We start from the raw sequence: 12417 nt of genomic DNA on the forward strand, positions 1-12417 counted from the left end.
TTTTGACGAGCCGCCGGCTGCTTCACTGCACTGAGTGGTGGAAACTGCACCATGTGACCGTTACCAGCCAATCACTGCGCCTCCTGTCCATGTTTACAAAGCCATAGCGCAGAGAGAGAAATGCTCCCCCCGCGGGAACTGAAAGGGACAAGGAGCGTCTGGAACTCTTGTTTGTTTCACGTGTAAACATTTTTGAAAAACGAAAGAAGGGAAAGAATTTTGTTTCAGGAATTAAAAGTCAAATCTTGTCTGGTTTTAAGCCTGCTTTAGTCACGGAAAATTGAACTTTGAATACTTCTCTTACCAACGCGTCGGTGATCGGGCGTGTGCGGCTGTATTGTTAACATATCGGCGCAAGTTAGCAGCTGCGATGCTAATATATCAAGAAAAGTTAGCAGTTCTTATGCTAAGCTATCGGCACGCTCGCAGCGCCAGTACATATTTTTGAGGGTGATTTGGTAACTTTATGTAGGAGTGGGTTAGCTGTAATGCTAATGTGTGTTAGCAGCTGAAATGCTAACGTGTGTAATTGGGTGACGGTGGGTTAGCAGCTATAATGCTAACATGTGTAATTGGATGACGGGTTAGCAGCTATAATGCTAACGTGTGTAATTGGATGACGGGTTAGCAGCTATATGCTAACGTGTGTAATTGGGTGATGGTGGGTTAGCAGCTATTATGCTAACGTGTGTAATTGGATGACAGGTTAGCAGCTATAATGCTAACATGCGGTCGTCGTCTTAATTTTACAGACGATCTATTGATCTCTGATTGAAGCTAGTTGTGGCGCAGACGCTAACGCTAATAAACCTGGGGAAACATTTTAATGATCTGCAGCTGCTTTTCATACAATCAGACAGATGCTGTTCGCGGTAGCGTTTACGACGACGTGACGAAACAAACCGGTGGATTAGAACAAAACTGACGGGTGATTTAAGACAAAACAAGTGTGAAGGTTTTTCTCTGAACTCGTTTTAACTGAGCCATACCTTTGATCCCAGTGGAGGCATTTCTCTGTCTGCGTCTTTTTTTTGTTTATTTCTTTTAAGGAGGTCCAGCGTTGTTTTGTTTTATTTGCACCGAGACGCATCCAGACGGCTTTCATACATATCACATCTGGACACCTGTGATGCTTGTTACTTTATTTTATTTTGATGTTTTTCTGGAAAAAAAAGTGGTTTTGAGGTTCCCGTTTACAGAAAAGGCCACATTTTATTTACTGCCTTTTCTTTTTTTTGTTGTTGTTGTGTTTTTTTTTTTTTCTTTCCCGTCAAACCACCGGCTGTGCGAGGCGAGTGTGAGAGACGGCAACGGGACATTAAAAGGTCAAAGGTCGAGTCTGAAATCACAGGTTCCTCTGAGGGTCTGGTGTTCCTCAGGGCACCCCCCCGAGGTCCTCTTATTGTTGGATGCAAATGTGGGAAAGGGGATTAAAGGGATGTTTTTTGGGGTGTTTTTTTAAGTTGTTTTTTAAGTTTCATTGTTAAGCTAGTTTTATTTTTATTCTGCAGTTGTAATAGTTGGAAGCAGACTGTATGCTTGTAATGACACACCGGGGGGGGGGGGCTCCTTCGAGGCTCTTATTTTGTTTTATACTTTGAATATTTCTACTTCTTGTTATAATCTCCGACCGTTTTGTCAAAGGAAGTTCATCTCAGTGTTTGGATTTGATGCAATACTTTTGATAGAAATGTGCCCTTTTTTTGTAATTCAGCACTCGAAGTCAAACCAAATCGGAACGTTTCCTCTTCAATAACGGCAGACGAGTCGTCGTCGCAATCGTCGTCGGCCAACGTTAGAAATGAACTTAAAAGTCGGTGTGAACTTGTCATGACCAGTGTCGGTTTCCAGTGACTCGTTGCAGCGATGAAATGTCTGTGTTTTAACGGCTGCTCCGTCTGAATGTCGTTTTACGTTGACGTCGGGTGGGGTCACCCCCCCCAGGGTGGACGGGCCGCCGGCGTCGCTTCTTTCTCACCTGTTTGGCTCGATGAAACCGGGTACTTTTTAATGTTGGAATTCAAACGAACACGATGAAATAAATGTTGTCAACCACCAGCCGAGCCTGGAGCTCATTTCTGACACCTGATTCTGAAGCTGTGCTTTATACCAGGAGTCCCCCCCCCCCCCCTTAAACTAGAAGATAGATACCCCACCCCCCCTTAAACTAGAAGATAGATACCACACTCCCCCTTAAACTAGAAGATAGATACCTCCCCCCCTTAAACCACAAGATACCCCCCCCCTAAACTAGAAGATGGATACCCCCTTAAACCACGAGATACCCCCCCCCCCCACATTAAACCAGGAGATACCCAGCTGATACTCCTTCACCCCCCATCAAACCAGAAGAAACCTCACTAACCCCTAAAGAAGAGACCCCCCCCCATCCAAACTAACTGATACCCCTGCCCTCTTAAACCTTGACATCAAGCAGCCCCCGTTTAAAGTAGAATATACCCCCAGGTACCAGAAGATTCCCCTCCACCCCTTTAAATCAGCTGATCTCTCTTTAACTCCCTTAAAACGAATTATACCCCCCCCCCCATTTAACCAGCTGTTGCCCCTCAGCCTGCTCCTGCTCTTTGATGTTCTCCAGCTGTACCCGCGGCTTCATCCATCTTCGCGTGCGTGTGCGTGTGTGGGGTTCCCACGTGCGCGCCCGCCCGCCCAGCCATACCCACCTACTGCCGTCGCCATGGTTACCATATACCCGCCTGAACGGGTACGTGCCGTGCACGAGCAGCGGGGCGGGAGGGAGGGAAGGTGAGGAGGGAGGGAGGGAGGGAGTGAGCGGAATTAGTCAGTGATAGAGGGGAGGAGAGGAGGCGAGGCGGCGGGTGTTCTGCCGAGGTGGACGTGGCGGCTCCGGCGGACGGAGCTACAAGTGACGGGCAGCGGAGGCGAACCGAGGCGGACGGCCAGCCAGCCAGCCAGCAAGCCGGCCATGAACCGGACCCCCCGCAGGTAACGCACCGCCGGCCGCTCCGCTCGGCGTCTCGCTCCGCTCGGCTTCCTGCCTCCTGCGCGTGCGGACGGCGCGAGCGGAGGACCGCCGCCGCTCGCGGCTCATCCTCCGCCGGGAGTCGGCGTTCTTTTGTCTCGGGATGTCAGCCGCTCCCCGGGCGGCCGCGGAGCACTGTGACCCGCCGCCGCTTCCCCCCCTATCCCCCCACCCCCCCTCTCTCTCGCAGCGGCCGCTGCATCTCCTCCTCCCCGCCTCACTCTCACTTTCTCCCCGCGCTAACGCCAGCTCGCGCCGCTAGTTAGCTTAGCAGGCGACGTAAGAGCGATAAACAAGATGGCCACTGGCTAACCGCTATAGCTCGCGAGACATGGCAGCTTGCCCCGTCTTTGTACGGCGGCGGAGCGGCTGCGGGAGCGGCGACGTCCCCCCCCCCCCACGCCTGACAGCGGCACTTTTCACCGCGGAGGCTCGGGAAAGTTACGGCCGGAGGAGAACGCGGAGCCGCGGACACTATCCGCGCAGAAATCGGCGCTGCGTGGCGGCTCCAGAGGCCACCTGAGAGCCGGGGGTGGCGGGGGGGAGAGGGGGGTGGGAGGGCAGGTAAACCCCGGGCAGGTACCGGTCACCGAGCCGCCGCCACCGGAGCACCGAGCCCGGGCTACACGGCGGTACTTTTCAGCCGCCGGAGCGTGTGCACGCTTTAATGGTAAACTTTTCTCTGTGCGCGTGTGCGTGCACAGCTGGAGTAGGTGTGTGGCTGCGCGTGCGCGTCCCCCCCCCTTATAAAAAATAAATTAAATGAAGTTTCAAATCTCAGAATAAGGGAAAAGTTCTAGAAATGTACTGTCGGGGGGGGGGGGGGACACATTTCTTCAAATTTAATTGATTCTAAATAGTCATCTGCAGTTCAATATTTCTGTTTATTGGTCATTTTAGTTGGAAGCTATTCTTATAAGTATTCATAATCATTATTCTCCCTTTGGATGTAATCAAAGGCTTTAAAAACCACCTGAACATCGTGAACGTTCACCTGTTTGACAGCGTCACAACTGCAGAGTGTAAATCTTTAAACGTAAAACTCTGAATATGTTCAGGTTCATCTTTAACGTGTGGATTTGGTCGGTTGTTCTGCTGAAGACCAACAATTAACGGAACCAAAACGACCGATGGAGCTTCTGTCGGTCTGGTGACTTCATTCAAATAATTCCATTTTTAAATAATCGATTCACCGCCTGAAATAATCTAATCAACTTGGAAGAACTTGGCTTTATTTGAAGCTTATACAGTGAATCTATAGTGACATTTTATGTGCATTTATTTCAACTGTATGGAGCATCGGCCGTTCTTCATCGGTAACCGCTAACCCGTTCTTTTTTTTGTTTTATCGGAACATTTAAATCTTTTAACATTTAGTGCTGTGTAGATCTGTGCAGCTTAATACAAATCAAACAGAACTCGTGACACAGAGCAGCGGCGTGGTCAGAACTCGTCTCCCACTCAGTATGAAGAACATCCAGACATTTTAACACGTCGGGTTTTATCGATGAGATTTGCTGCGGCGCCCCCCCCACTTTGGGAAACACTGCAGAGGCACACCAGTCGGCGCTCGTAGCGAGGAAGTCGTTTGTGGCGTTCGCACGTTTTCTCGGTCCAAAAACAAGCACGCAAAACTAACTGGGAGCTGGAAGTGTCATCAAACACGTTTACATAAAGTATCACCAGAGAGAGGAGAGAGAGATGGAGGGAACCAGAAACAGAGAGCTGAGCTGTGAAGACTGAGACATCGCAGGATGTGGAGGAGTCTGTTGTCCACAGTCTGTTGCTGCGTTTCAAGAGATCAGACTGAGGAGGGAATGACCTCACAAGTCGGCGTGTGGCGACGGGTTAGGGCTGCGAAGCGTTTCCCCGTGGAGACGTTTCAGTTGTGGCAGATGGGAGAAAGAGACGAGACAAACCTTCCACCGTGGAGGACGAAGGACAGACCAAAGGTTTCCATCGACATGTCCTCTGCGGTTTCGCCACAAACGTCACCGATTGTGGCGTTTCCGTGTGAACTGCGATTGTTTTGAAATTGTTGCCGTTGCGTAAACGTACGTGTTCACTATAAGACTGCCTTCGTTTCTCTGTTATGTTTACGGAAACTTGACCAAAAACCAAAAAAGACTGCGTTTTCGATCCGTCCACCAGACCAGGTGACGTCCGACACGTCGTCATGTCCGCCGCCTGCTAACGTGTTGCTCTGCTGCGTCCGCAGGCTGCTGCCGCTCTCCCGTGTGTGCTGACGTCCCGCCGCTCCTCCTCGTGGAGGAGGGACCCGCAGGGGAGGCTCTCAGGGACTGGCTGCCCTCCTCGGCCTGGGCTGGACCTCCCGGGGGGGGGAGGAGGGGGAGGAGGCGGCGCCGCAGGCGGAGAACAGCGAGGATCCATAACGTTGGCGATACTTCAGAGGGAGCGTGGAGAGGAGGTCAGCTCCGCCCCCCCCACCATGACGGACTTGGAGACCGAGTGCCTCGGCCTCGGCCTCTGCGGCTCTCCTCCGCCTCCCCTGGACGCCTCCCTGCAGGCGGAGTGCGGCGCGGGGCCCGCCGCCTCGGCGCCGGCGTCCACGCTGGCCCTGCTGTCCTCCGACTGCCCCACGCCCACGCTCAGCTCGCTGTCGGCGGAGGTCGCCGAGCCGCTGGTGATGCTGCCGTGCGTGAAGAGCGAGCCGGAGGACTGCGACCTGGAGCCCATCCGGACCGTGGACCTGTCCGAGATCCAGCCGCTGTCCACCGCCGAGCTGGGGCAGGACCAGATCAAGATGGAGATCAGCGGCCTCGACTACATCAAGTCCGAGCATCACGGTCACCACGGCAACCACCACCTCGGCCCCTTCCACACCGCCGACGTGTCCGAGCTCGAGTACAAGTCGCACTATGAGCCCAGCTCCGTGTTCGACTACATCTCCCAGGTACACACACACACACACACACACACACGCACGGTTGTTATGTGCTGGTTGGATGAGTTGCTGTGTGAACTAAGCAGGTGCGTTTTAGGTGACCTGTCCCTTTAAGAGCGTGTGGCGTTCAGGTGCCTGCGGTCTCGGTTCACGTGTGCGTTTCCACCCTCGGCTGCAGACGGGAGCTCCGGCGAGCTTCCGTCACAACTTCTTCCTCCGAGGGTTTAAATGGACGACAGAATAGAAAGTGTTGAAGTGGGCAGCACGCTGACGTGTTTCTTGCTTGCAGGTCACGGACACGCTGGAGTACATCAAGTCGGACCACCACGTGGACCTGCAGTGCTACTACACCACCGAGCTGACGGCCATCAAGTCGGAGTACGGCGAGGCCCACGCCGTGTCGTCCCACCTGCCGCACAACGGCCTGGAGTCCATCCACATGGCGGAGCTCCGCACCGAGCTCAACAAGCTGCGGCCCGAGGCGCTGCTGCTGGACGGCGTCAAGCTGGAGCCCGAGTTCAGCGGCACGCTGTACGAGCTGCAGCCCGCCCAGGAGGCGGCGGCGGGACGGGCGCTCGCCGCCAGGGCCCAGGGCCCGACCGTCCGGAAGCCCCGCAACATGCAGGGGGAGAAGCCGTACTCCTGCACGCAGTGCGGGAAGAACTTCAGCACGCTGGGGAACCTGAAAACGCACCAGCGCATCCACACCGGCGAGCGGCCCTACACCTGCTCGCAGTGCGGCAAGAGCTTCGGCCAGGCCGGCAACCTCAAGCGACACCAGCTCATCCACACGGGCCAGAAGCCCTACGTGTGCGCGCACTGCCCCAAGGGCTTCACCAAGGCGGACGACCTGCGCTCGCACCAGCGCCTGCACACCGGCGAGCGCCCCTTCATCTGCGCCGCCTGCGGCAAGAGCTTCGGCCAGTCCAAGGAGCTGAAGGCGCACCAGCTGAGCCACACGGGCGAGCGGCCGTACTGCTGCCAGCACTGCGGCAAGAGCTTCAGCAAGGAGACCAGCTACCGCAACCACGTGCAGATCCACACGGGCGAGAAGCCCTTCACCTGCTCGGAGTGCGGCAAGACTTTCAGCAACTCGGGCGTCCTCAAGACCCACGAGAAGATCCACACGGGCGAGCGGCCGTTCGGCTGCACGCAGTGCGGCAAGAGCTTCGGCCGCCTCGGCCACCTGAAGGCGCACCAGCAGATCCACACGGGCGAGCGGCCGTACGCCTGCCCGCAGTGCGGCAAGACTTTCAGCCAGTCGGGTCACCTCAAAGCACACGAGCAGATTCACAAGCGCGAGCCCACGGACACGGCGAGCGGCGGCGGCGGCAGCAGCAGCGACGGCGGCAGCAGCAGCAGCAGCAGCAGCAGCTCGTCGATGGGCAGTGACAGTAGCTAAGACTGAACGCCTTTAACCTCCGGAGATACAAAGTATTATTCCTCTTTTTATAAGAACATATATACACTTTCCTTCTCAGTTTTTCTTACTTTTTTCATACCTTTTACATTTTATCCGAGGCGGGACGACCGACTCGTTTGCTCTTATGCAAGTGTCTGTGTGTGCGTCTCATGTTATATACTGTAGATACTCCGAACCGGACTCTACCTGCAGGACCATACACGAGCACAATGACGTCAGCCACCAACTTTGAGTACTTAAACCTTTTTAGTAACTTCCCGTTTGTTTGTTTTTTTACTGAAACTGAACCAGCAGCTCCCGACAGACCGGACCCCCCCCCCCCCCCCCATTTACCGACGTCCCGCCACGATGTGTTTAATGTCTAACACACTGCGGGTTAATGGCGTCGTCGAGAGATTCCTCAAACATCCAGCATTTGTTTTTGTTTATTTTCATTAAAAAATATAGTGTGCTCACCGACGGGAGCACTGAAGTCTTACAGGGTTTGCCTCCGCAGCAGTTTGTACTACCGTCAGTCTGTTCTACCGTCAGTCTGTACTACCGTCAGTCTGTTAGCGTTCCATTCATGTACAGAGTTCAGCCGCCGAGGGGTCGGACGGCGGTATGACGGCCTGAAACCAGCGCGCAAAATTGTCGTAGAATAACAGAACCTTTCTGATAATCATTCCACTGGAAAACAAGAAGCACAATCGCATCAAACTCAACACTTTACCGACCTGCTGCTGCTGCTAGCTGCGCTAGCGACACACAGGCTAACGTGCCATCATTTACCCCGAGACGCTGCGATCCGCCCCCGGGAACATCCTCTATTTTTACAGATCTCTGGGTTTACGGACATGAAAAGAATAAAAGATGAATCTGACAGTGAAATAAGGCGTTCAGGTTCCAGCCCCCCCCACACCCCCAATCCCAGATCTCAGTAATTATCTGATCCAAACATTCCACTGAAACTGAAATCCTCCTCGGACCCACTGTGATCTCCGCTGGTCCCCTTTGGGGGTGGGGGGCTAGGTCGCTCACCAACAACAACTCTGAGAAACGAGCGCGATCCAATGTTTTTTTTAACGTGCCTCCGACTTTTATTTTGGTAAACGGGTGTCCGGTTTTGTCCTTCCCGTTGACAGTGCAAAAGAAAAGTAAAATAGTACTGGAGTACTTTGAGGCTGTGATTCTCCCGGTGTTGTACTCAGGTGTGAGTACTGTTGACTCTGTTTACGATCTCTCTCTCCAGCAGTATCGACCAATCAGGACTCTGTGGCGTCTTTTTTTTTTTTGTTGCTGACGATAATCAGACTTTTATTTAGTAGCAGTTTAAAAAAAAAAAAAAAAAACGCCACAGAAACTTTATTTTTTTGGGCTCCAGAGGACCAAAACTCATCAGCACAAAGGAACGCCTCCCCCGGTTCCCTGACCCCCCCAACCCCCCAGTCCTGATCGCTCACTGTGTAAAATCTTTTATTGACGACGTTGTTCCTAAAAAAAACAAAATGTAATAAAACTAAAAAAAAAAAAAAAAAAGGTGAAGCAGCTTCTTGTACTGGAAGAATTATTAAAGAAACTAATGAAACGAGCCGTCGCTCCGTCTTTTCATCACTTCATCGGACTTTGGTCCCAAAACACCATCTTCACTTCTGCACGACACTTTCAACAACAGTTCCCCCCACAGACCAGCAGGGGGAGCTGCAGCACAGTAACAGGCTGCTGCTTTACAGGGATGCTGGTTTTTGTTTTTGAGGTGGAGCAGCAGGAGGAAAGAAAGAAAAGCTTCCTTTTAACAAGAACAGACCTCCAGGATCAAAAGTAGAGACTTTCTGCTGCAAATGCATGGATTCATATCTCCGTGTCATTCTGAATCGGGGTGTTCCTGGTTTTGGAGACGTTCCAGGTGAAAGGAAACAGGCCTGCAGACTCGTTTAACATTTGAGATGAAGGATCAGTCCTGGTCCAAAGTAACTCCCAGGTTCCTCGCAGTGGTACTGCAGTGTAATACCATCTGATGTTACCAGGAAAATATCTCTTATTTGATGTCCGGTTGATCAGCATCACCTGGTTTCATAGATCAATAGGTTACTGTCGTCGGCGTAGCAATGGAGTGTTTCCTGTTCAGATTCCCTGCAGGAAGCATTTATAGTGTGAAAACTACAAGTCCTAGCACAGAACCCTGTGGAACGCCACGGTTCACTTCAGTCTGAGCTGGAGTCGATGTTGAATCTGTGTGATAAAATGTAATTTGAACCAGTTTAGTGCTGCAGCTGTAATCCTGACGGTAGCTTTTAGTCTCTGGTGGGACCTTCAGGGCCTCGTTTATAAAACTTTGCGTAGGATTCCTACTTGGATCAAAGGCTAAAAATGGCGTCTCCCTCCCAGATCTCAGTCCACCTGGGAGGTTCAGTTCAGGCCCCGCCCTCAACATGCCTACTTTCTACCATAAATGGCCAATGCAAAGTGGCGAGAGATGGACGAAGCCCCTGGTCATTAGAATCAGACCCCGACCAGCAACCCGTTAAACGAACGTTGTTTCTCGCATCTGTTTTAATGAGTGCAGACTTCAAAGGTTTGAGAAGTGTCGTTCAAAGGGCGCAGTAACACACACACACAGTCAAGACGTTTGAGTTTTCCTTTTATGTTACAGATCCACTAAGTAATCTCAGCAGGTTGCTTCCCGCGAGGCGACGGGTTGGACCGCGACTCCGTCCCGATCAGTTGGTGACCGTCTCCTCGATGACCCTGGTGACGACGGTGCCGCCGCTGCAGGCCAGGTTGGAGGACATCGAGGTGGAGAGAGAGGCGGAGCTGCGGAGGAGCCAGAGGGACGACAGACTGGGTGAATACAAGTCCTGACCGGGTAGAGGGGTGGGTAGGGGGTCAGATAGGGGGGCGGAGTCTGCAGGTTACCTGGCGGCCTCTCCGTCCAGTAGCCTCCGGTACTCTGCGATCTCCATCTCCAGCTTGGTCTTGATGTCCAGCAGCATCTGGTACTCGGCGCTCTGTTTCTCTATGTCGGCCTTCAGCTGTGTGAGCTGCTCCTCCAGCATGCTCACCTAGCAGGGGGTTATCACGGTGTTAGCACACGGTTAGCACTGGGGGGAGCTAGCAGCACGCTAACACTGCAACTCACTTTCATCTGGAAGGAGTTCATCAGCATGGCGTAGCGGCTCTGGACCTCAGCGAGGGAACCTTCCAGAGAAGCTTTCTGCAAACAGAGACGATCGGTTAAAAAGCGAGTCTTCTTGTTCAAGTGGTTAAAGGAAAGTGTTTTCGGAACGCACGGCGCCTCGGCGTTTGGACCCACCATGGTGAGCTGAGACTGGAGCTCGATCTCCAGGGCCTGCAGCTGGCTCTTCACGTCCTTCACCTCCGTCGTCGTGCTCTTCAGTGTCATCTCGCTGGCGACCGCCTCCTGGTTCAAGGTGGCGCACTGAGGAGGAGGAGAGGGGACCGTTGAGGAAGGAACCCGACAGACTCTAAACCCCCCAGACCCAAGGGGGGGGACCGTTTCTCGTTCTGTACCTTGTTCTGGAACCAGACTTCCAGATCTTTGCGGCTCTTGTTGGCGACCTGCTCGTAGTGCTCCCTGATGTCCTCGATCACCCTGGCCAGGTCCTCCTGGGGGGCGGAGTCCACCTCCACGTTCACCTGCCCCGTCATCTGGGACCTCATGGACACCAGGTCCTGCGGGGGGGAAGGGGGGGGGGACCACACCCTGTCAACACGGTGGACCCGGAGGGGGAAGCAAGTCGCCCGGGACGCCTCCTCACCTCCTCGTGGTTGGTCTTCATGGTCACCATCTCCTCCTTCAGGGTGTCCTCCTGCATGCTCAGGTCGGTCTTGACCACGCCCAACTCGCCCAGCAGCATCTTCAGCCCGGCGATGTCGGCCTCCACCGACTGGCGCATGGACAGCTCGTTCTCGAACCTGCCGGGCAGCGAGTCGGAGGGCGGGGCAGAACAAGGACAGGAAGGGGAGGAGTTATCTAGTTTGACTTGGCAATTAATAGGAATTCGAGACGAAAATATTTTACTAATTCAAAATGATACAAAATCACAACTTGGGACAAAGAGCTGATTAAAACGTTCCATTTGGACGGTTTTGGACTCGCTTAAGTTATTATTAGTAGAATTCATGACAGAGTAAAGGAAGAGTCACTGACTTCATCCTGAAGTCGTCCTGAGCCAGCCGAGCGTTATCGATGCTCAACATGACGGTTCCTCTGGAGATCAGGGCGCCCTGGATCTGAAACCACACACACGCACACACACACACACACACACACACACACACACACACACGCACACACGCATTTTAATATTATTCTATATTTCTGTGCTTCTTTTTAAAAATCATTTTTGTCCCTAAACGTCTGGGGTTTTTAGTCTCAAGTTCTTGTTTGTATTTTATAATTAACCTCTTTCCTTTAACATTATTACATAATTGCAACAGTAACTGCAGAAAGCTTTTATTGTGGAAAGCCCAGGCCTCACCTGGCCCTGCAGGTCGGCGATGGTGGCGAAGTGGGCGCTGTAGTCGTGGGTGGTGGGGCCGACTTTGCTCTCCACAAACTGGCGGATCTTGAGCTCCAGCTCGGCGTTGGCCGTCTCCAGCGCCGCCACTTTGGCGAGGTAGGAGGCCAGGCGGTCGTTCAGGTTCTGCATGGTGAACTTCTCATTGCCGATCACGCTGCTGTCCGAGCCGCCTCCCGCGGAGAAACTGAACCCGCCGGCGCCACCCCCGTACCCGCCGCCGCCACCTCCGAACCCGGCGCCGCCGCCATACCCGCCAGCACCACCTCCGAACCCGGCGCCGCCGCCATACCCGCCAGCACCGCCAGCACCACCTCCGAACCCGGCGCCGCCACCATACCCGCCAGCGCCGCCTCCGAACCCTCCGGAGCTGATCTGAGACATCCGCACCCCGCTGCTTCTGGACCCCCCCGGCATGCTGTACGAAGACAGGCCGCGAGACGCTCCGGACATCGACAAGCTCGCGCTGCCGCCGCCGAAGCCGTAGCCCATGGAGGAGCGTACCATACTCGTCATGACAACGGTGGAACAGAAGAGGAGGAGGTGCGAGTCTTCTCAGGCGGTG

At 53.6% G+C, this 12417-nt stretch overlaps 2 protein-coding genes across 3 annotated transcripts; one reads left to right on the forward strand and one right to left on the reverse strand.

Moving 5' to 3' along the window:
- The first annotated feature begins 2822 nt into the window (after positions 1–2822).
- On the forward strand, positions 2823–8877 carry LOC308141189 (uncharacterized protein). The gene is made up of 3 exons (XM_080511246.1): positions 2823–2967; positions 5223–5918; positions 6199–8877. The coding sequence occupies exons 2-3, from the start codon at positions 5454–5456 to the stop codon at positions 7309–7311; spliced, it is 1578 nt and encodes a 525-aa protein (XP_080367372.1). The 5' UTR covers positions 2823–2967; positions 5223–5453; the 3' UTR covers positions 7312–8877.
- A 1109-nt stretch (positions 8878–9986) lies between these two features.
- LOC308141192 (keratin, type I cytoskeletal 13-like) lies at positions 9987–12405 on the reverse strand. Of its 2 annotated transcripts, XM_080511251.1 has the most exons (9): positions 12119–12405; positions 11814–12079; positions 11483–11565; positions 11091–11247; positions 10843–11004; positions 10625–10750; positions 10451–10525; positions 10228–10373; positions 9987–10125 (listed from the first exon to the last, which is right to left on the reverse strand). In XM_080511251.1, the coding sequence occupies exons 1-9, from the start codon at positions 12366–12368 to the stop codon at positions 10032–10034; spliced, it is 1359 nt and encodes a 452-aa protein (XP_080367377.1). In that variant the 5' UTR covers positions 12369–12405; the 3' UTR covers positions 9987–10031. The 2 variants fall into 2 exon arrangements, with proteins under 2 accessions (XP_080367377.1, XP_080367376.1); XM_080511250.1 differs by having other exon boundaries at positions 11814–12405.
- Between the last annotated feature and the right edge of the window lie 12 nt (positions 12406–12417).

This window comes from Blennius ocellaris (assembly GCF_963422515.1).
Source record: "Blennius ocellaris genome assembly, chromosome: 16".
NCBI lineage: Eukaryota > Metazoa > Chordata > Actinopteri > Blenniiformes > Blenniidae > Blennius > Blennius ocellaris.